At 37.5% G+C, this 25,269-nt stretch overlaps 1 protein-coding gene across 1 annotated transcript; it reads right to left on the minus strand.

Moving 5' to 3' along the window:
* Window positions 1–324: 324 nt before the first annotated feature.
* On the minus strand, window positions 325–24,435 carry SERPINI1 (serpin family I member 1). The gene is made up of 8 exons (XM_061452600.1): window positions 24,143–24,435; window positions 22,931–23,161; window positions 20,093–20,287; window positions 19,046–19,250; window positions 9,900–9,997; window positions 3,731–3,817; window positions 2,813–2,902; window positions 325–1,034 (listed from the first exon to the last, which is right to left on the minus strand). Exons 1-8 carry the CDS (start codon window positions 24,390–24,392, stop codon window positions 958–960), a joined length of 1,233 nt encoding a protein of 410 aa, XP_061308584.1. The 5' UTR covers window positions 24,393–24,435; the 3' UTR covers window positions 325–957.
* Between the last annotated feature and the right edge of the window lie 834 nt (window positions 24,436–25,269).

Raw genomic sequence — 25,269 nt, forward strand, 5'->3', positions numbered from 1 at the left:
CCCCTGCTAGTATTTACTTGTGGTATGTGTCACTCTCCTCTCTGTCACTTTATTCACAATAAAAAGTTAGGGAACAGAAGAATGATGTTGTTCCTTTAGAATTTATTTATGAATAGAACATTTTTAGACACTTAAAATTACGTTTTTTTTTTTGTTTTACTTTGAAGAAAGCTCATTCTAGATCTCATGAGATACTGCAAAGCTTAGATTAGAGTAGAACAACAACTTCTGGGGAGAAAAGTACATTCACATGAATGACGTTACTATTCAACTATTTTACTTCAGTCACATACATAGCTATTCTACACTGACTAGTCTCAAATATTCATGCAATCAAATTTTATTGGCATCAACAGTTCTGGAAGGTCAACGGCAGAGTAACATGCAGGAGCATTCATAAAAGCAACATTTCAGAATCACATGTGAGAGAGTTCACACAAAGTCTACCACAGGTTATGTTATAGAATAAAATTGACTAGGCTTAAGTTGTTCCATTAACTTTGATGAGACAGTGTATTGCAATCTGTTTACTATTTTTACAGGAACAGGAAGTTATTACATGTTCCAGATGTAGTTCTTCAACACTATAAATTATCATCAAGGTTTGCCATTTGCATTATTCAAAGCTGCACACATTCCACTCCTGTCTCATTGAGCAAGTCAGTCTTTGGACTGTAAAAAAATTAGCAGTAATGGATTTGCATTTTTTTGCTTTACAATTCTCTAGAACAAGAAACAGTTGTTGACATGTACACAAATTTATTTTAAGGACACAACAATCACAATGACAGAAACAGAAGCATTACTGTAATACTGTAAGCTTTCCTCTGGAAATTGACTTGCACAGTTAGATCTGAAAGCATTTTAAACAATATCTTGTGGGAAAACACAGAAAACCTTAAACATATTAACTTCAAACTTTATGTGCTTATCTCCTCTTTTGGTAGCTGGTGGTGGTTAAAGCTTTTCAAAGTCATGGCCACTTGCACTCATTGCTTCAGGGTGCATTACCCTTCCCATGAATAACACAGTACCTGTCGAAAGGGAGGAATGAAGGGAAAATGTCAGAACCAAAAGGAAAAGTTGAGGCTGTAAGATGATGAATACTAAGTTAGAGAGCATGTGATTCACAATTTTTATAGGAATATAAGCCTTGGAGGACTTAGTAGCCATGAAAGGCAGTGGATCAATACCCCTAGAGAAGAGGACCTTTTTGTATTCAGAACTGATACAGGACAGACAAGAATATGGAAGTCTTCTGCATTTCAGTGCCCCTCTGCTTATTCTAAAGGCTTGATTGAAAACCCATCACAAATCAACAGAAATGTTCACTTTCATTTCAATGGTTCTGATGAGGGCCTATGAAGTACTGTTCCTGACATCTTAGTGGTTATGACACAGTAGGCTGGGGTGCTTCAAAGGTGGCAGCTGGCCCTAACTGAAATATGAATACCTAACCAGAGAAACCTTATTGAGCACTTCTGAGCCCCACATGCCTGCTCAACATCATTCCTCACAGAATTACAAGTGAGCCCCAGAAACTCCACACCAATCAATTAATGATTAATAGATACTTCATGTTCACAGATTTACTCCACATTAGAGCATGCAACCCACAACAAGGAACTCATATATAAATACTGCTCCTCTAAACTGTTTAATCACCATTTACATCTTTCCTATTTTACACATTTCTAACCTATTTAAATACAGTGATCAATCACGAACACTTAGGGTATTCTTGAGAAGAGTAACCATCATAGATTGTTTTTTCAAAAGGTTTCTCAGATGTCTAAATTAGCAAAAGGCTTTCAGGATTTAACTATAGTTGTTGGCAATTCCTCTTTCTGCATGCAACAGCAACCCCTATGAACATTAAGAACTGCATAAAAACTACCAAGCTCTACTCTGTTCTGATTTAAACTTTTCTTTTTGAGGAAAATTTTGTATATTGACCACCACAGTAGGGAAAAGAACATATCTCCTCCTTCAGAAACATTTTTGCTTAATTTGGTCTACATCAGCAGTGATCCTCAACATAGATTTGGTTAAAAACACTGCAAGAGCTGGTATCATTCCTTGTACAGAAATGACTCTACCTAGTTACGCTGTAAGTATTAGTGCAATCTAAATGGATTAACATACGTTGATATTTATGATAGGGATCTCAAACATAGGAAAAAAGCCCTTCTAACTGAAGCTACCAGTTTGCTTATAGAAAATGAAAAAATACTGGAACACACATATGATAGTCAGGGGATGCATAGTAATCTTTTGTCATCCAGTCACATGCACATCATTAAAACAAATTACAAATATGAAACTAAGGAATTCCTTAATCATTGCCCAGTTTGCTAGTGAGTGCTGTTCTATTCCCTTGCTTGCCACAGAACGCTTCAAGAGCGCAACAGAATTATTCATAGCTCTAATATCTGTCTATTATGCAAATCATTTAGTATCAGGAACATATCTAACTCATCTTACTACAGCGAAGCTCTCACAGAATGTGTGATTATAGATATTCAGGGCAATAACACTGTGTTCTCTGAGGAAAAATGGTGAATTTTTCTTCTCTGGAGTTTTTAATCACAGAGCTGTGAATATTTTCCAGGATTATGTCAGATTTTGATACCTTACTTGGAGAAGCATTAAGGAGACATAGAAAAGGTGAATCTTTCAATATTGGGTATTTTAAAGCAAATTAAGGAAAATTTATTATATAAGGCCAGTTCACTGATCAAAATACGTGATTTTCTTTTGTATACTTGATGATGCACTGCGAAAAATGTGGAAGAGTCTGCATTATTCTCACCTGTTCTTCTGTTTCTGACCAAAAAGAAAAAGGGATGGTCAACTATAACTTGGGGATACAGCACTGCCATTCTGCTAATGGCGATCATTCCTAAAGGAAGAAGAACATAGAAAACTTGTTAAATAACACTGCACATCATCTACTCTTCATGAGAGATACTTGTGAAGCTCATGAACAGACACTGAAGTCCCACACTCAGCACTAAGTATCACCACGAAATACCATGAAAAAATCTAACTGAAGAGTCAGATAGATTAATTACATGATGTACATGTTACAATTTAACCCAGTTACTGACATTCATAACCAGGGAAGTAACTCTTCCTTTCTTCAGAGACTGGTACAAGTAGAGGCAATTAGAAATCACCTAACGATACATATTAGCAACTAATGTAACTTATTTTCAGGAAAAGCATACGATAACCAAGTACACCAACTACCTGGCCTCCTAGCATGAGTAAGAGCCAGCTATGTTTCTGCACTTAGTGCTTCAAATTTTACATCTCTGTGTACAAGCTTGTAAAAGTGCAATTGCCACAACTCTTATTCTCCTCTTAACTATTCTGGATCAAATGCCTCTGGCCATCTCAATTACCAGATAAAAAATTATGAATACAGAAGTTCCGTAAAGAAAATACAAGCTGCAGTCTGCACCCTCCTGACAATTAGAAGCAAAGGAAGGAAGATTTTAATCTTTCCACAGAAAAGAAACTGCGCCACACACCTCATTCAAAAAAAAAAAAAAGCTAACATTTTTAATTTCCAGAATTCTCTTCTGAAAAGCAGTATACAAGCTATGCTGTGTCTTCATGCTACATGCTATTTAGCTCTTCTGCCCTTACAGCAAGTCAGTTTTGAAAAATTAACTAACACAAAATAACCAGACATTAGATTTAGTTCTGCTTTTCAATCAGGTACCTGAGGCAGCAGCAGCTTCTGATCCCTCCTCATTAACTTCTAGAAATGCCTTGTGAAATGCCTTTGCAAGGTAAAGTTCCTTGTTATCTGGAGAGGAAAAGGAAACATACTTCAAGTGGCTCAACAGTAAGACTGAAGTATTTAAAAAACCCCACAAACACTACCAAAACCCCCCAGACTATTGCCCACCTTCTGTCCCAAGTAGGCAAGTATAAGAGCTTTGTACATAGCAGTTGCATTAAAATATCTTCTGCCAATACTATTTATTATACTATTAAAATAGCACCATTTACCTCACTGAAATTTGTAGCCCTCTCCTACACTATGGTATTAAAATAGCTTGGCACTGTCTAGAGCACCAGCATACCAGACAGAGTAGAAGACAATCCCTTAACAGAAGATTTTAAGTGCAAGTACTGGGAAAAATGATTATGACATTATATGGCAAATGCGTGTAACAAATAATTTTATTTCTGCATTGAGTGCAATATAAACTTCCTCCAGCAAAATTAGGTATTTTCTCCCTTGTAATTATATTTAAAAGAAGCTGAAGATAAATAGTTAATGCAAAAACTGCCATGGAACTAGGTGCTTTTCAGTTGTTCATTTTCAATCCTTCTTTGTCAATATTTTTGGTCCAAGCCTACTCAATTCAGTGGATGTTTCATTACTTTTCTTTAGTGACTAAATAATCAGATTTTTGTAATCCTCAGGAACTTGCAGGAAGCAAGACACGTAACACCATTTGAGCTGTCTGACTAAGTTTCATCAGACATAATAAGGGTTAGATATACATTTACCATACCTGCATAAAATCCACAGTAATGACAGAGCACGACTGGCAGTTAAGAAAGGAATAAAGGTTTTCTCAACAGGGAGATACACAACCATGAAAATCTAACCTAATCACCCCAGTGAGACAGCTGTACCATTGTGTATTTCTGATCCTTCACAAAATGTTCAACACCAAAACTAGCTGAAGGCTGACTAAGAAAGGAAAGCTTGGGACCATTCATGTAATTGTTACCCATTTATTTTGGCTCTCAAAGACAACCACTAGTTCTAATACTAATGCAAGCTAAAACCATAAGAGACAACAGTTTAAAATGCCTCTCCCCAGCAGATCTCATTACTCCTACATACACTCTTAAGCTTCCTGGCCCAGATGCTTAACTTCAATCTCACCAGCAAAAGCCCAAAGTCATCCCCTTTGAGACTGTGTGTAGTAAAATGTCCTAGAATCCTAAAAACTGTAGTTCTAGGCTTCACTTCTAAACCTTCAGTAATGCTGTCTTGAAAGCTAGGATGAAGTTCCAACTGCAAGCTCCAACTGCATTACTTTAAAACAAAGGATTTGCAGCATCTTGAACACTTAACACAATCCTCACAGCTTTTGCCTCTGTAACTGTTAACAGAAAGGCCACCTGAAAACATAACTTGGTTGGGTTCCAACACTAACACCACCTTTAAACCTCAAGCATTACCTGTGACGAATAAATGACAACCTAAGTAAATGGTACAATCAGGTGTTCAATAGTCATCATCCCCTACAGCTTCCATTCCATTATGGACCCATTAAGACTCAAGTTTTCAAAAACTGCTTTAGAACAAACACTGGATGTGCAAGAGTACTTGGGTAACAATGGATAGATACGCAAGGCAAAAAGGGCAACAGATCCACAAATCGGTAATTCCTGCTGTGCATGTCTCATGCTATGAGAGTGTTGCCTTTGTGAACATGTCAGTTACCAGGATTCTTTGTGAGTTTACTGGTCAGTCCTACATATTTCACCTTCTATCAAGCTATATTTTGCTATCCTTGCATGAGTCCATTTCAAAGCTCTATTAAACATCTGAGCTATACTGCACATACCAAAAGAAAAAAGTAACTTTGCAGCCTTTATGGAAAAATACTGGTTTGGAGTTCCTTACTGTAAACCCAAATAAAATTTTGTGTTTAGTGACAGTCAAAGAACTACCCACTTTGCTTAATCATGTATTTCGATCACCTTTTTGATTACAGCACTTAGGCCTGCTCCTGTTACCTGTAATATTCACAGCAGTACTCTATATCTTATTCCTGAAATCTTTATTTTGCATAGCGTGGTGGTGGTTATGGTACTCCAAGGTATATTTCTGGTCAGAACTCTTAGCATCTCAGAATTGTGGTCTCCATCTGACAAGTTTATAGACAGAATAAACATTGCTAATATTTACCACCAGATATAATAGCAGGCTTACTTGTAAATATATCTGGGTATTAATAAAAAACAAAACCAAACAACAAGAAAAAAACACAAAACCAACATCAAACCAAACCAAACCCCCCAAAACCAAACCACCAACATTTTGTTAAATTGACAGGAATACAAGAAGTGCCACTACAGAGGAGCCCAGTATGTCCAATTAGCTTAGCATACTGTGCCAGCGATAGCATTATTGTTGTTTCATAACAAGGTTAAAGAAGCCTTACAAACAAAAACTACAGCACAACTTGGAAGAGAAAAATATCCTCTCACCCAGCACATGCCTTATACCCTGCCCAAGTTTCTAATCCACTGAATATACAGAATGCCTTTCTTCAAGTGTAGTATAGATGGTTTTGATTGCTCTGAAGCATTTTTTTTTAATCCCACCAATCTCATGACCTCAAGGAATACCCAATAATGATCTCTGTGGTTACGTTTTCCATAAGAGAAATACTTTCTATTTGGTTTTAATTTGTTGACTTTCGCTTCATTGGATACCTTTGCTCTTGGATGGTGAAAGGAGTAAGTCCACAGCCCACTTAACTTTCTCTAGATTCTTCCCTTTATATTGCCACTATCACATCCCTCTCATTCATCTCTCCCTGAAGTGAATGATTCTATTTTCCCATCGAAGCATAATGTCATCACTGAGTATTCAGGTAGTTTTCTCTTTGTTCTCTGATTGTCAAATCACTGACTGAAATACCTCAATATCATATCCATCTTGTCATTATTACACATCTTTTTGTTATGGCTTTTGCCGGATAAGGTGGGGCTTACCTGAGTATCTACTATGATGTCATTTTTCTCTAGTAGCTTCTTTGAATCTGGATTTTCATAAGAACCAATATGATTTGACTGTTAGGATCTCAGAAAAGTCTCTTGGAGATTTAGTATCAAAGTTTAAGCTTTCTGCAGGACCACAGCCTAGATATCCATTAACGTGTGGGAGTAATCTGAAGCTTACTTCTAATGTACATGACTCCGTTAGCATCACACTTCACTTGTCATTACACTCCATATGCTTGCAAACTCCTACTCACAGCTGCCAACTGGTTGCTCTCAAGTCTCATTTTAAAAAAGAATGCAGGTTTATTGGCTTTTCTAGCTTAGGCTGTCCCAGAAAAATTATATGTGTATCAGTCAAGACTTCAAAGAGCTATTTACTGATGCTCTTCTAATTACTTTATATTATGAAAGTAACTCATTAATATCACTGTGCTGCTCACAGAAATTCAGGTCACCTTGAGGTTAAAGGCGGTTGCCATTTAAGGCATTATACAACAATAAGAAATAATATAAGCATTTGAAAGAGAAGGGGAATATCAGTATTTAAATTAGTTCAAGGGTAAATTGTAAGTGGTGTCAAAATACTCAAATAGAAAGTTTCCATGCTGTGTAAATTATAAAACCCCACATACTAGAAGTTGTTTCAAGATTATTTTGTACACCTGACAGAATCAGAGATACAAGCAAAACCTGTTAAAGCCTTTTGCTGAAAGTGAGAGTCAGAATACATGAATTAGACAGCCAAATAGGAATGTCCTCCTACCCACCTGTGTTGACAATTTCTGCAAGAGGGTAACATTTAAAATGTGCATCTAGATTAATACTTTCTCTTTGCCTGCTACCAATCTAGACACCATGGAAGGTAAAGCTGACTTGTCTATTTCCATTTTTTTCAGATTAAGTGCAAAAAGCAAAAAATTCTAAATATTGAAAAATAAGTCTGTAATCCTGCAATTTGATTTATATCCACTAAACCCACATAGAATTCCACTGAAGTCAACAATCTGTGCCTGGATCCGATTGTAGGATTATGGCTATTGTTGAAATTGCAGGCAGCTTTCCTTGACAATAATCCAAAAGCAAGAGCAATGGGAGGGGAAGGAAGGTATTTTAAAAAGCATCAGAATTTCTCAAAAATCTCTTTAGATTTTTTTTTTTTTTATGATTCGCTATCATCCTAAATTAAGTGCCCGGACAAACATTTTGTTCAAAATGTAAACCTTTCATTTAAGGTTTAAGGAAGTGTCATGAAGTTTCCAGAAGCCTGACACTGAGATGCATGCAAACTACTGGTTTCAAACTTCCCTGTTAACTGACGTACTATTCATGTACGTCATGCTTTCAGCATTTTTCTTCACATTTTCCCCCCTTCCTCTTCCCTCCCCATTTTACATTGTGGAAACTAGAAATAGGATAATTATTCTGTCTTTAATTACTTAAAATTTAATTTCCATAGCTTCAATAGTAAGGTTTTCATTAAAGACATTACTTCAAAAATATGTTCTAATTCTTAATTAATGAATGACCTTTTCATCACCTAGCAGCACCTGCCCTTTTAAGTGAAAAGCAAGAAAGTTACAGTACCACTCACAAATTCTCTCTATACAGTGCTCTGCATTACTTAACAAACAAGTTAATCTTTAAATGGCAGAGGTGCTAATTCAGTCATGCAAAACATGATATTTTGATTTTGTACAGAACAATTGTCAAAAATGTACAACATGAAACAAATCATTAGTCATGTGGATTAAAACACAAGCACATTCCAATCTTTCTGCTAGCCTCTCCACCACAGAGTTAGTCCCCTATATAGAGGTGAATTTTACATGACATTTTATATTAGAGACAAACACTGACTTGGTGGTTCAGGCTCCATGTGTATTCTCCATAGTACTTTTTCTCCAGCAAATAACATATATAGATCAGAATTTATTGAAAAGCTTGCTTTTATTTGTGGTGTCAGAAAAACTGAAGGTTTTTTTCTTCAGAAAAATGGTATTTCTTTAAAGTAGGATTTTTTGTTTATTTAAATTCTTTGCGCATTGTCTAACTCTAGCTTTTCCCACAATTTCACTTTCACAGCAGCAAAACAGTGGAATAATCTACATGATATACTATAAACAATATTTCAAACAGCAAAAATAAAAAGGATATGAAAATTGCAAATATTTCTGCTGTAGATTTTAAAGGAATATTTGCCTTCATTACCACTATTTTGAATAAACCACCCAGCTGTGTTTGCTTCCAGAGACAGGAAATTAAGGACAGGTATTTCCCATCAGCTAAGGGTCTATCTGGCCAATTAGGCAGTAATCCATAGAGCACCATACAGGAAGCGGTATATAAGCAAGTATTACAAGAACAATGACAGCAATTTCATACAGGCGCATGCTTCTAGATAGAGAACAACTTGGTTTACCAAAATTTGGGTGTAGACAGACCATGCTAAATACACTGCTTGTTGGCTACTTTTGTCACACAAAAGTAAAACCACTTTGCAGGCAAAGGTGACTCAATTACCTTTTCTGCCACTTCAATAACTTTTAGGAGGTATTAAAAGCATAAATATCTCATTTGCACCTGAATTTCTAAATGCATTGAATATGTTAACTTCTGAAAATAAAGTGTTGTCAACATACATGACTAAATTGCTTTTATCAGAACTCTTTCTTTCCTATGGTGCTTCTATAAAGCAGGTATCTGGGGAGATGACTAATTGTACAACAGCTTAATGCTCCTAAGGCTATGAAAAAACAGCCTCTGGAGATTAAAGATGACAAGCCCTTTGCTGTGTGAATCCCATTTGCCATCAAGTCACTGAAGACATACATTGCTCCAATGTGGACCTGCCTCTTGCATCATATTATACTTTTGCTACATTTCTAATCGATTCAATTCTGAAATACTCAGAGTGAACTTTCCCAGGTCAAAAATCTCACACCTCAAATACACCCCCCTGATAGTTTTGTCCTCTGTCTCAATTGCTCCTACAGTGAGCACACTCTTACATCATACAAAAGTAATGAAGGATCTGAAAACTGCTAGCAGGTTTTGGTTTGAGCTTTGTTATCTTTACGTGATTTCAGTACTTCCTCATACTCCTGGAGACAACACAAGAACCTCTTTCTTACCAGACATTGCAGTGAGGTCAGCACTACTGCTGAACAGCTCTGTAATTCCGAGACCTCTCCAGACATCTTTCAGATCAATTTCCTGTTCTACTGTGAACCTGGAGAATTTAATAGAAAATTAAAAAAAGCCCAGACATAAGCAGAGCTTATTGTTATGACAATAACAACAGTGAGGTAACGACAACTGAAACACTGAGGTAAGTAATGTAGATTCAGTGCTAGTACTACAGTGACACACCTTCTATGAAAACACTTCAATTTAATTTGCTCGTATGGCTCAGTTCTTTTTTTCCTAATGCGGAAGCAAAAATATGCTAAGGTTAGGTACACCCCCTGACGATAAAAACTCAGTGCAAAATTACGAAGTAGCTAACGTAAGTGTTTACTTCATATACAACAGGTTTACTTCATATACAACCCATTATAAAAACTGACTTTACCTGTACACATACTAGAATAGAGTATCAAATAATGCAAAGAACAGCACAAATTCATGAAAAAGCTGATGGCAAAGGAGTAGGAAAGAAGGATACTCTTTTTGTTTAGACAATATAAGCAAAGACCAGCAGGTATGAACATGAATATAAAACATTTCTGATTCAGCTTCTAATTACTCTTGTGGCAAAACTTTAACTGGGTTTTGATTGTGAATAAAGAACAGGTAAAACAAATAGTTAATGCAAATACATATGTGAGTACAAGCTGGTAGGATTTCAGGGTTAGCTTGCAAAGCCATGTTCTAGGTTATGTTACTGTGCTAGAAGGACAAAACGAGATTTATCCTGAGGGCAAGATTTTGGTCAAAAGCTTGTTCTGTTTATAAAGACTGCTCTTCAACCATTTTAAGTTATGCCTAGTGTCAGTAAGACAAGAAAAAAAAAAAAAAAAAAGACTCAAGTTCTTTGTGTGTGGCCAGAAACAGACTGAAGAGCTGGAGAAACAAAGAAACATGTCAGAATTATATTAAAAAGAAGAAAACCAGAAAATACTATAAGTCTACAAATACAAAAGACTAATCATAAATGTTTGTTATGGGAGAGTTATGGATTCTCTGTAGAATTATCAAATTATTAGTGATTTACATTTCCTGACAGTGACTGGTTATAACTATACACCACAAAATATAGTCCATCAGGTTTTGTTACAGATTCTCCAGCTAGCAGTTCAGTCGGAAACAATTCTGCAGTTATACTGCAGTCCTTGCTGACAGATCTTACTTGTGCTGGAACTAAATAAATTAATAGGTGCTTCTGTGCAATTTCCTTCTCCAGGATTAAGGTTCCTCAGCTACAAGGAAGAACATAATCTTTTCAGGAGAAAATATAGCCAGAACTCTGAGCAGAGAACAGCTGATGAAAAGCTGTGCGACACCTTGGCATGTGAAAGCCTTAGCAGCTTGAAAAAGAATACTCTGGACATCAAAAAGCAACTGGATAAGAGCCAAGTGGATCTTCCTCACTTACAACATTTACACAGAATAAAAAAAAAAAAAAATCTAATACAGAATCTACATTTGTAATGAACTTAGAAATGCCATTAGAAGCCAAAAAAATCTATGATGGAATAGATGTTAATCATTGCCCAGAGAAGAATTTTATGCACGTTAAATAAGATGTGGAGATAGCTCAGCATTGATAAATCACTGGTGGCATTGCAAGTCTTTGTGTACCCAGTCCGTATGTATTCCAGTATATGCCTTGAATAAAACCAGAAGGACTAATTCTTGTGGTTTTATTCTTTTGACAGCTCTCAAAAGAATCAGAAGAGACCAACAACAATTTATGGACTGGAGGAACCTTCTTATGGTGTTCTGGCATATTCCACATCAGTGTGGCAGCGTTTGTTTTTTTTTTTTAAAAAAAAAACACAAAAGAACCCACTCCAAAAACAAACCCAAGAAGACATTACCTTAATGAATGACATGTAGGTACTTGCATGAGATGACCTGAAAACACTCAATAGGATTTTAGAAAATGGGGATGTGTCCTGTTAGATTTCTTTTCTTAGAAAGCTCTGGACACACACACTACTGGTCAAAAACTATGTTCTCAAGATGTTATCCATGGTTTTAGCCTCAAGAGAAAAATCTATAAGTTGCTCATTCATTCAAATTTCCTTGGCTTATAAAATCATAGAATAGTTAGGGTTGGAAAAAGACATTAAGATCATCTAATTCCAACCCCCCTGCCATGGGCAGGGACACCTCACACTAAACCATATCACCCAAGGCTTCGTCCAACCTGGCCTTGAACACTGCCAGGGATGGAGCATTCACAACCTCCCTGGGCAACCCATTCCAGTGCCTCACCACCTTAACAGGAAAGAATTTCCTCCTTATATCCAATCTAAACTTCCCCTGTTTAAGTTTGAACCCGTTACCCCTTGTCCTGTCACTACAGTCCCTAATGAAGAGTCCCTCCCCAGCATCCCTATAGGCCCCTTCAGATACTGGAAGGCTGCTATGAGGTCTCCACGCAGCCTTCTCTTCTCCAGGCTAAACAGCCCCAACTTCCTCAGCCTGTCTTCATACAGGAGGTGCTCCAGTCCCCTGATCATCCTCGTGGCCCTTCTCTGGACTTGTTCCAACAGTTCCATGTCCTTTTTATGTTGAGGACACCAGAACTGCACACAATACTCCAGGTGAGGTTCCACAAGAGCACAGTAAAGGGGCAGGATCACCTCCTTTGACCTGCTGGTCACACTCCATTTGATGCAGCCCAGGATACGGTTGGCTTTCTGGGCTGTGAGCACACACTGCCTGCTCATGCTCATTTTCTCACCAACCAACACCCCCAAGTCTCCACAGGGCTGCTCTGAATCTCTTCTTTGTCCAACCTGTAGCTGTCCCTGGCCTTGCTCTGCCCCAGGTGTACGACCTTGCACTTGGCATGGTTAAACTTCATGAGGTTGGCATCAGCCCACCTCACAAGTGTGTCGAGGTCCCTCTGGATGGCATTCCTTCCCTCCAGGGTATCAACCGAACCACACAGCTTGGTGTCATCGGCAAACTTGCTGAGGGCGCACTCAATCCCCCTGTCCATGTCAGCGACGAAGATGTTAAACAAGAGAGGTCCCAACACCAATCCCTGAGGGACGCCACTCTTTACTGGTCTCCAGCCAGACATGGAGCCATTGACCACAGCTCTTTGTGTGCAGCCATCCAGCCAGTTCTTTATCCACCCAGTGGTCCATTCATCAAATTGATGTCACTCCAATTTAGAGACAAGGATGTCGTGTGGGACAGTGTCAAACGCTTTACACAAGTCCAGGTAGATGACATCAACTGCTCTACCCCTGTCCATCAGTTCTGTAGCCCCATCATAGAAGGCCACCAAATTGGTCAGGCAGGATTTCCCTTAGTGAAGCCATGCTGGCTGTCACCAAGCACCTTGTTGATTTTCATGTGCCTTAGCATGCCATCCAGGAGAATCTGCTCTAAGATTTTGCCAGGCACAGAGGTGAGACTGACTGGTCTGTAATTCTCCAGGTCATCCATTTTCCCCTTCTTGAAAATGGGGCTTATATTTCCCTTTTTCCAGTCGTTGGGAACTTCACCTGACTGCCATGATTTCTCAACTATGATGGCCAGCGGCTTCGCAACTTCATTTGCCAGCTCCTTCAGGACCCGCAGATGGATTTCATCAGGTCCCATGGACTTGTGCACGTTCAGATTTTTAAGATGGTCTTGAACCAGATCCTCTCCTACAGTGGGCGCAAGGTCTTCATTCTCACAGTTCCTGTATCTGCCTTCCAAGACTTGGGTGGTGTGGTGAGAGCCTTTGCCAGTGAAGACTGAGGCAGAGAAGTCATTCTGAACCTCAGCCTTCTCCAAATCCTCTGTAGCCAGATCTCCTGAGAGCTTCCTGAGGGGGCCTACGTTTTCCCTTGTCTTTTTTATTTGCTATGTACCTGTAGAATCCCTTCCTGTTATCCTTAATACCCCTAGCCAAGTTTAATTCTAACTGGGCCTTAGCTTTCCTAACTCGGTCCCTAGCTTCCCGGGCAACATCCCTGTATTCTTCTCAGGCCGCCAGTCCTTGCTTCCACTTATTATAAGCCTCTTTTTTCATCTGAATTTTCCTCAGGAGCTCCTTATCCATCCAAGGAGGTCTCCTGGCCCTCCTGCTGCACTTCCTTCTGGTTGGGATGCAACACTCCTGAGCTTGCAGCAGGGGATCCTTGAATATCAACCAACAGTCTTGGGCCCCTCTGCCCTCTAGGGCTGTATCCCACGGAACCTTACTATGCCAGTTCCTGAAGAGGCCAAAGTCTGCTCTCTTGAAGTCCAGGGCAGTGAGCTTGCTGCACGCTCTTCTCACTGTCCTGAGGATCTCAAATTCGAGCATCTCGTAATTGCTGCATCCAAGGCTGCCCTGGAGCATCACATTTCCAACGAGCCCTTCCCTGCTGGTGAGCACGAGGTCAAGCATGGCACCGCTCCTTGTTGGCTCCTCTATCACTTGCAGAAGGAAGTTGTCTTCCACACAATCGAGGAACCTCCTGGATTGCTTGTGCCGGGCCGTACTGTCCTTCCAACAGATGTCAGGGTGGTTGAAGTCACCCATAAAAACAAGGGCCTGCGAGCATGAGGCTGTTCCTATCTGTCTACAGAGTGCTCCATCCGCAGGTTCTCCTTGATCAGGCGGTCTGTAACAGACCCCCACAGCAATGTCTCCCATAGCTATATTCCCTTGAACCCTGACCCACAAACTCTCTGTTGAGTGCTTCTAGGTTCCAAAATTATAGACCAGTTTTAACTCTCACTACACACCTGTAAGGTATGCCCAGATCTATTTTTAAAGACTTAGGGTTTTTACTTAAGATAGAAGAATTGAGATTCGATTCCTAATGCTAGTTAGATTTAACCAGTACAGAGGTCCTGACTGTGCACACTGAATAACTCCAGAGTGAATAAATCCAGAAGTATTTCCTTTTACGTTAAAACTATACTATAACATTTCGAAAAAGACATCCAATTGTTATCTACCTTACAAACAGAACAAAAAAATGCACATTAAAATGTATTTTATAAAAATTTCACAGTGGTATATTTTTCGGTTTTTGGCTTTTATTTCACCACAGTTAGAATTAAATGTATTAAGATGAGCAAAGGTGTCTATAATATCTATACAAGTGAGTTTCTACTTTTTATGCAAATAAAGGACACCAAAAATATCACATCAGCTGTATAAATACCAAAATATCCCTTTACAAAAATAAAACTAATTACTTCCTTTCTCCCCTTTTGTTTTTGTCATATGGTAAAACCCCCACTCTAAACCACTATTTAAACCAGTATCTCCCTCCTTTCTCGCATGCTATGAAGCTCAGCTAGTTACAGATAAGGTATTAACGACATCTCAAATATTTTAGCTGACATCAGAACTATCCTCTTTTGAACAATAATAATGCTGCTTTACACTTTGGAATTTAATTTCAGGCTATGAAATCTGATGTAAAAATTTGGTGTGAGTTATTCTCCAGTCATATTTGGATTTTTTTGCATTCCTTACAGACAGCGATGTAGGTATTCAAAATCAAAGCTGACAACCTAAAATACGTAAGAGACATTCAGTCTCATTTCCCAAGCCAGGCATTTACTGTACCTCAGACTTTGGAAATGCCAAGCTACATGAAACTAGTCCTGACACATGATTATTTGTAGTGTTTGTCGCATATAATAAACCAGCTGGTCATATGTTTTTTAACAAACAAGGTGCTTCTGATTTTAAAAATACTATAGAAAAAAGTTTCAAGTCATGAAGTTTCAGAAGTCATGAAATAGTTGCAACTGGGAGCATTAGAAACTACAAAGGGAATTCTGAGAAACAGACACTGAAGATAAGATGAGAGATTTTCACCATAGGACCAGAACAGAATGACTAGTCTGTTGAGTCAAGAGGAAACCTTCTACACTTAAGCAGTTCTAGAAGGTTCATCAACATACATATTCATTGATGTATGCTTCCACAGACCAGAAAGGAATTAATAAAGGACAGTAACTCTGCCTACCAGGTTTTACCCAAAGTCAAGGAGAAGTGAACATGTGAGTTAGCTCTATATTTATTTTTACACTGCTCATTTGTAAAGTCTCTCTATTTCCTACATGTAAAATGAAGCCCAAACAGCTTAACAAAAATATTTCCCTTGTTTTCCACCATCTTTGGATTTCTCCCATATGAAACAAAGAACAGAATGAGATACTTAGGAAGCAGAATTAGAGTGAGAAACTAACAAACAGTTCAGCACAGAATTATGGTATTTTCATGAAATTTAAAACTTACACAAACATTAGATTAAAATGATGCATTTTTGTCATTGACAGTCTCCTTAGTTATGTATCTGAACCTTTAGGTTTTGTATAGGGCATTATCATTTCAACATCATCTAAGGCATTTATATGGTATTTTAAATGTAAAAAAAAGGCAAGGTAATCATTATGGAGAGGCGGGCATACTGTAGCAATCCTTAACATCTGCAGACTTTAGCCCTGTTATTAGACACTAATTTCTCCTATGCTCTTCAAATAATCTTTGTTAGAAAGACACCTTTGTAAATTAGATTCATGGTCTGTTTCACTCCTATGCAAAAAGTGGATTAAAATGTTGATCACTTTAGTCTGGGTTAAACTGGAAACAATGATTGAAAATGAAAATGAGAACATATAACTTAATTCTGTACCAATCTCTCCTTTGCTATTAAGAGGAATAATACACAATTTTATTTGCACACAGATAAAGCAGACAGAAATTGGAAAGTTGTGATTAATTCTGCTTCTGCTTTGGCTAGTCATTCAGGTCCTATTACAAATGTTTAAGTTTAAAAAATGTTCACTTTATAATTGGATAGCATCTTTCAGGGTATAAAAATTTAATTCCATTCCACTGCTTTCAATTTCTCAGTGGACATAGCCTGCAGGCCACATTTCATAACATGCCTTTCTGAGTCAGAATATTAAATATTTATGAAGTTTTTATTTAGAGGATTGATAAAATCCTGTAGATTACCTCTGAATCCCTAACAGAAATCCCAACACGTTGGGAGCATGCAATTAATGTTTGGATTTTCTGTAAGGGAACTGCAGATTTACTATATGGAATTTCAAGCTCATGACAGTCATCTTTTATAATCTGAAAATACTGACGGTAATCAGCAAGTGGTTGTAAGTTTTTTGCCTTTGTATAGCCCTAATTCAGAAACGCTTCCCAAATTTTTTGAGATTCTTAGGTAAGAGTGACAGACTAGCATGTGGATGGAATAAATAAGGACATTTTATGACCACACAAAACCTAGGCCTCGAACTCATGTCTGAGAACCCGGCTACAGAGAATCCTGGAACCTCTGCTTTTGGTTAAAACCAAATAAACCCCCAAACTAACTCTACAAATTTAATTCATGATATAAACATAAATAACATGTTTTCAATTACATTCATGTATTTAACTTTAGATGCCTCAGCTTGTTGAATTTGGAAGCTAGTTTTTATGGATTTCCTATATAATCCACGCAGAGAGACTTCTGTTGTGAATGTCGCACACCAGAAATTCTTTGAGAGAAGATGTCCAACTTCAGTACCTGATGCACAGGGTGCGATATGCTCCAATTATAAAAGAAAAGCTTAAGGGATGGAAAAACCCTCATATTTTACCTCTCATTAACATCTATTAAGATTTGCCCAAGCCTGCAGGAGAAATGCCCTTTCTCTGCATCTTAGTGGACTGTTAATACTACAGCTCCTGGGACCTGAAGCTCCAAGAGAAAAACAAATAAAAATCACAGGAACAGTGTACAGTTAGTATAAAACCTGCAGTGCAGCTCTTTGCTGCTCTTCCCGCTTCTTCACAGTAAATGCTGCTTAAAAAAGAGAAGAACTCTTTCTGTGGGACAGTCAAAACCAGCCCCAAGATGCTGCTGCTCCCTTGCTACTCTGACACTAAGCATAAGAGCTTAAAAGAGAACTCAAATTCCACCTTGAATTGGAATTGGAGCATGCCACAGTGGAGTCCATCTCAACCTAATTTATCCTGGCTAGCCTTGTTTTATTGTGCTCAGCTGCAGTTACCTTCTTGAAAGTGGTCTGAAGTCCCTCTCAACTCTGCAAGTAACCTGGCAACAAAAAACTATTTTAATGATTAAAACAATTCACTTAAAACTTTTCTTTTTGTGGTTTTCTTTTTGATTTTTTTTTGCTTGGTTTTGGTTTTGTTTTAGAAAACAACCTTAACCTAAGAAAACATTATTTCAACACCATCTAAAGCATTTTTAAGTGCTGCCATGTACTCACTATACAGTGCCAAAAGAGTAGAATAAATAGAAGTGATCCACATCAAATTCATGCCATATTGTTATACAAACACTTTAATGAAATCATTATGAATCACTTGAAAGGACATCATGATCCAACTATACATCAGTGACATTTAGTAGTAAACAACTCCATTACTAAGTCAAGTGTAGGGCAAGCATGAAAAATACTTGAAGGCAGATGGAACCAAATTCTGGGCAAGATAACTAAGAGACAGATGTGGGCAAATAAGTTACAGAGCATACACCACTTATGTCTACAAATAAACTGACAGAAGTTGCGTCCCTTCTGGTAGCAACATCTTGCTATTCTATTGCTCCTCTAAGAAAAGAGAAAGCATCAGTTATTACAACTAAGAAAACAGACAAAAGACAAATTGATTGGAATTACTTCTCAACACTCAACCATTTGTATCTACGCAGACACACACCAACTTTTAAAATTAGCAGCATATAGAAATCTAATTAGGAACTAAATGAAACACTTTAGCTTTTGTTAATTCAGTCTTACAATATTTCTATGGCTCCTGTCTAAATGGAACTTAGCCATAATGAGTTCTGCAATATTGTGAACATCATTCAGAATGGCTATATTCCCAATGACGAAATTTTCCTTTCTAGAACTCATATATGAAAAGGATGCAAATACATAGTGCTCATCTGTTGCTCAAACAATGATCACCTGGCACTGCACACCCTGGACTTTATTGTCAAAGCAACCTTCATGTGGGTGCTACCTAACTGCAGGCTTGTTCAAGGTGTTCAAGTTTCACCTACTCTGCTACTCCGATCAATTTGAAGGCAGTCTTTCCCCTTCTATTGACATGGGAGCATATTCTCACCTTGGTAAATATACTTCCACTTTTTGCTTCTTTACAGAATTAGCCCATTCATTAATCAATGAGGCTTTAACCAGTGGTTCCAATGAGACTAGTGGAACTTCCTGTCTGGAAAGAACGATCATCATACTAATCTCATCTCCCTCATATGGTATTTCCAGAACTTGATAGATACCGCCTGCTTCGTTGGATCCATCACTGAACTCTCCTACAAGAGAAAAACAACAACAAAAGCTAGTAGAAGTATTTTCTTCTGTTTTCACTGGAGACAGGGAAAAAATAGAAGGCGAACACTAGGCAGTATTTACTAGGTATAGAACCAAAAGTGACCCTCTTTTTTCTGTATGAAATTTATATTGGTGTCTTCATCATAAGATTTGAGGCTTACATCTGCTTTCTTACAGAAACAAGCGATCACACAGTTTGTAAATAATCACACTTCTGAACCTATTACCTAACCTTCATTGGTTAGAGAGAAGTATGAAAGTTGTTAAGGCTGTCAAGACTTTCATGGAAACAGGCAGTTTTCTATTCAAGAGAATTTTTCAATGACGAGACTGAGCAAAATACTGCTGTGTGAGACACTGTAGAACTCACTCGGCGTTCAAGCTAGAGATAAAAATGATCCTTTGTTCTGCTGTTCAAAGAACCCCTATTTTAGCTCCCTAAGGATACTACAACAGTAACAAGCAAACATTTGTTTAAATATTTAGCACAGAACAAGAAAAATATTTTGCAAGAAGCAAGACTAGCTCAAGAATTGTAAAGAGGTTAGATTTAATAGATAAACATTCTGAAATCCACCATGTGGCATCACACACATACCTAAAAAATAATCAAGAAAGAGCTCTTTATAGATGCTGCTAGCTAGTTATAAGACACAAGAACACACACTACAAAAAGATGCAAAAACCAGAGATATTTCACTGGAAAAACACCACATTTAAAGTTCTAGGTCAAAGAACAGACAACACCACAAATGAGTATTACTGCAACATACCTATTCAGGAAAGATTTATTAGCTTTAAAGCTGCTAAAGCTCCAACTCACCATAGTAAAACTCTCCCTGCTGGTACATCATTGGAATCTGCACTTCACTTTCATCGTCTTTAGTGAAAGAAAAAGTTCTTGTATTTTCAGGTCTGAACTGTGATTTCCAATTGCCTTTAAAGTAGATTGCGTTGATGAGAGCCAAATGAGTTGGAGAACCAAAATCTCCTGAAGACACAAAATCCTTGATCATATCTAAGAAGAAAACCAAGTGTCAGTCTGCATATCAAATTGAGCATTAAATGAAAACTTAAGACAGCTTGAAAAATGCAAAAAAAAAAATAATCTGTGCTACCATGTAATTTCCAATTCAGATGTTTCATTAAATCTCAAATTAAACTGCCAATGTTTGTAAACCTAAATCACAGTGTAGGTGTGTAAACCCTTCCATTAAGTACATGCTAAGTCAACTGTTTCTTGATCACTACTTAAATATACACACAATGGAACAAAGTGGAAAAGGGGTCACATAAGCAATGTTTGTACTGGTGCTATAATACAGCTCAGCACTACTGTCTTAACATCAAAACTTCTACAAACTCTGGCTCCAATACAAAGAAGCACTTAAAACATATGCTTTATTTCAAGTGCATAAGCGTACCCATTGGAACCTTCACCTGGGCCAATTCTGAAGGAAGCATTCACTTTCACTAATGTCCTACTGACTTCTAAGTACGGAATAATTATAAAATCCCCCATAAATTCATAGCATTTGTTCTGTTGACATTAGCTCTTGAAAAGCAAAAAAACCCCAACCATTTAGCATCTGCTGTATTCATGGGAGGTACACCAGCTGAGCATGGCAGCTGCTTTGCTCCTAACTCCCAAGTCATTTACATCAGAATACAGTCTGTTACCTGCTTTAATTCATCTTAAATGACTTGCTTTTAAGCAGAATAATTTAGACTTAGTTAAATTTGGTGCACTGTCTGATTTGTCACTATTCCTAAAGAATTACAGCTTACTTCTGATAGCTTTCTTGCTTACTTCTATTTTTAACTGATATTGCAATGCAACGTGTTAAAATAAACACATTTCTCAGATTATTACTTCTTAATCCATGGTTTAAAATAAAAATTAATTCTGCTTTCTGGAGCATATGACACTAACTGCTGTGAAATTTATGTACCAAAGGGCAGTATTTCTTCTGGGTCGCTATTTGTACTTCATTTTATCTAGAGCATTCTTAGAAATGATGTGACCAATACCACTAAACTCACTCTCTGTGAGTGGGAAAGAAAAAACAAAACCACAAAGAAACAAACAAACAAACAAAAGATTAAGAAGGAACACACTTCCAATTTTTCTATTTATATTTAATACATCATATTCCCTTGTATTTTCAGTCACATCTTGTTAATACACTAATGTAACACTAAGAATTTTCCTGGCCAGAAAAACCTTGGACAGTTGTATTTTCTGCTCTGACCCTCCCATCATGCTTAACATGCTGAACTGGAAACCTGCCCATCTTGTACCTCTTTTCTAATGAGAAAATGAGCCTCTACTGTATGAGTTAGCAGGCAGGAGAGAATGAGATCTAGTGGTCAGAGACTAGGCTGAGGGACTGTTACTATCGCAACCCACCCCTAAGGGACACATAGCTGCCTTTGTTAGCTCTACATGGCTCCTTCCTGGGGAAGGTTACAAACTCGGTCAGCACATGGCAGGTGTTAAGTAGGAGAACCCTTGCCGTTCCTTCTAAAAGAAAGAATTCTGCTTTTTCTTCAGATAGACACCATGTTTCTCTGAAAACACTGCAATCTGCTGCATCGCTTCCATTCCCTCTATTTCCGTAACTTCAGATAAAGGGCAGAATTTAGTATGAATATAGTAGCTGTTATTTTTCCTTGGAAAAAAACCCAGATAACATTCAAAATGAAATAAAATCAATATATAAGGTGTTTTTCCACTTTAGTGCCATACATTTCCATTAAGCATTGTGGACTCTTAAATGTTCAGACTAAATGGTGATGTGTTAAGTCATTACAGAGGATTCCAGTACCTTCACATTTACAAGGGTATAACTGATGTTGGAGTGAGACCCTGTTGAATTACAATTAAAATATCAACCTCCAGAGCATGTCAGATGAAGTAGAATGCGATAATCCCCACAAGAAGGGACTAACCTCACTCCCATACCTTGAGACTCTGCATGTATTCAGAAAATGTCACTTACTTGGGATTCCACAGGCGAAACGACCTAAATCATGCAGATCTGGATATGCTTATTTACAACAGTAATTTTGTGTTTATTCCCCTGCTGCAAATTTTTGTTGTGAAGCCCTATTGACAGTTCCTTGCATTGGAAAAGATTATATTACAGGGTCTGATTTTGTGGTTTAAAATTATCTTCTGTATTCCTTTGTACTCTGTTCTTACTACCTTGTAACTGAGTTTCTTAGAGGTCTACTCCAGCCATTCAAAGCATACACCAATAACCCCTTTGTAGACAACGTGTCTGCAGTTAGTTAACAGTACTTACCTATTTTTTTGTAATTTAATACCAAAATCAGTATTAAAATACTATTAAAAAGCCTACCATTCAAACATTCTCTGTCAGTAAATGTTACAGGTGCTTTAAGACAGTAGGCAGGTGAAAAAATATTCAGATACTACTACATGATTAGCCACAGATAATATTACTTAAGAGAGATCTTTACTGTACAGGAAAAAAATTATAATTTCACAAAGAACAGATGCTAGAATTCTTTTTATGCAAGGAGATACTGTAGTCAAATGGAACAGATAAAAGCCAAGGCAACAATTCAACATCACTGTAATACTTCAGAAACACAAACACTGCAGGAAATACACAAAAGAATCACATGGACTTACTATTTGTATGATTCTCCACCCATCTATTGATTTGGGTAGCTACAGCTGCACTTTGGCTGAAATCTACATTCTCTACTTCAGCTCTAAAGTATTTTTTCACCAGCTGCAGAAATTTCTCACTGATATGAAATCCATTTTGCACATAGAGAGAATTAGCAACATTCAGAACATAATGACTTTCATCAGTAGCTGCCATATCAGAAAGGTCCTTTAAGAAGGTAAACTCTTCACCTGAGGAAAGAAAAACAGATTTTCTGTTTCAGAAAAGGAAGGGTTTTTTTCTGCTGAAGTTCGCAGTCTTTTTTTCCAAACACCTTGAGATCTGAAAGACCAATCTACAAGGCAGAACATGTTATTTTTTCTATTATCTATAATTAGCATAATTAATGAGACATTTGAATCCCATCACAGACAAAGTTATCAACAGTAATTCTTTCAATATCAAAAGAGGAATTAAAAAAAAAATAAATAAAATAATCATTCTTACAAGTCACACTTGTATGTCTTGTGCTAAGGGATAATTTATTAATGTTTTAGAGACACACTGTGGAACCAAATACGTGCTGTAGTCTCCACAGCCAGACATCACCTGTGCTTCTTCAGAAAGGCTGATGGGAACACATGGCATATTGTACTGAAATAGCCACAACGCTTACAGCTTGTGGCTATATATACAAGCTGATTAGCTTGTATATCTGTATATATGCAATGCAGAAAGAACATTAGTAACACAGAATCAGGGTAAAGAACCTACAGGTTCTACCTACAAGAACCAATTTGTGTAAAAGAGACATTTTCAGTTAAATTACTATGCTTTTCATATTTTCTTCAAGCAATATTCCTGGAGCTACTACTTTCCTTTTCCAGCTTCGTTATAATCAGATGTTTCTAAAAATCTTCTTATAACTCTCAAGGCAAAGGCAAGCTTATTTCGCAGACAGAAACCAAGATCAACAGTTACCTGCAACTTCTTCAGGTTGCTCAAGTGCAAATTCAGGTGCCCAAGCCAAGCACCTGATGTTCTCATCTCTCAGCTTATGCAGAACCCACTAAAGGATGCTTCAGCATGCTCAGGCCATTAAACAGGATGCCAAGAAGCCTACAGATTAATAACCCATGGACATGACTGGGCCACTTCCATCACTGTTCAGGCATTGCCGTGTTTATTTCAGATAAAAAGCTCCATAGTAAAACATGATTAAAAGGACTTACCATTTTTTAAGCTGTCAAAACCCAACGAATGCCGAATTTCTTTCAGAGTGGTTCCATGAGCTCCAAGCTCTACCATTCCCATGGCTATTGCGATGCTCAGAGGAGAGAAAAGAATATTCTCATCTTCTCTTGCTACTCGTAGCTGATTGTAAACATTCACAGAAAGCTCAGCAATGGTTTCATCAGGAAAATTTATCTTGAAGGCTTTGCTTTGCAAAGCAAGCAAAGACAACAGTCCAAGGAAATACATGTCTTGAGATATTAAGATCTGCAAGACAAATTTTAGAGAAAATAAATTAATCTTGTTTAAGTAATAATACATTCAATTTGAGAAAAAAAAGAATAGTAAACTTTAGTCTTAAATCTGTGGGAAAAAAAATCCCTAACTGGAGTTCAGTGCATGATTCAGTTATTTGGAAGCAACACTAAAAGACATACTGCTCAAACAGAAGTAAAAATCTATTCACATGAAAAGATAGACTACTTCATTATAGACCTAAAGTTTTTCAAGTCTTTCAGCCACAGATTAAAAACATGACCTGTACAGAAAAAGACTTCAAAGACATAGCAACAGCTTCTACTTTTTAATTCTGTTGTTGTAATTGTTAAGCAATGCTGATCTGGCATCAGTATGTGTTCCTGTACTTCTTCACCAGGTGGATTTGTCAGTCCCCATTACTTTCATTTGACCTTCCAGTAAGATATAATTTATTCATCTAAGTCACTCTAAGACCCAAATGCTAATTCCTATTTCAAGCACCATAACAGAATCTGTGGACACTGGTGACAAATGAAATGTGCCGTGATGTTGCTCAGTTGCAAAACACATGACAAGCAGCCAAAAATTCTTTCAAAGAAAAATCTTTACTTAGTTACCAATGGAATCCCTTTTGTTAGTAAATAATGGTGAAAAGTTAGGTAGTTATGCTAGCTAAGAGACAACACCCCCTCGGAGATCTTTAGAGGATAAAGTCACTGTACACATCAGTGACAAATATCCATTGGGGAAACAAGGAAGTAAACAAAATAGCAAAAAGGGGCTAGCATTAATGCTTCTGACTAATCCATCCTTCAAGCTTTGCTAAAATGCTTCAGTAAGCAACAGTTTTCACCCTACCACAGTTCAG

This window comes from Pezoporus flaviventris, unplaced genomic scaffold, assembly GCF_033815535.1.
Source record: "Pezoporus flaviventris isolate CSIRO_AGI_PZ_B2104156 unplaced genomic scaffold, CSIRO_AGI_Pfla_v1 ptg000013l, whole genome shotgun sequence".
Taxonomy (NCBI): Eukaryota; Metazoa; Chordata; class Aves; order Psittaciformes; family Psittacidae; genus Pezoporus; species Pezoporus flaviventris.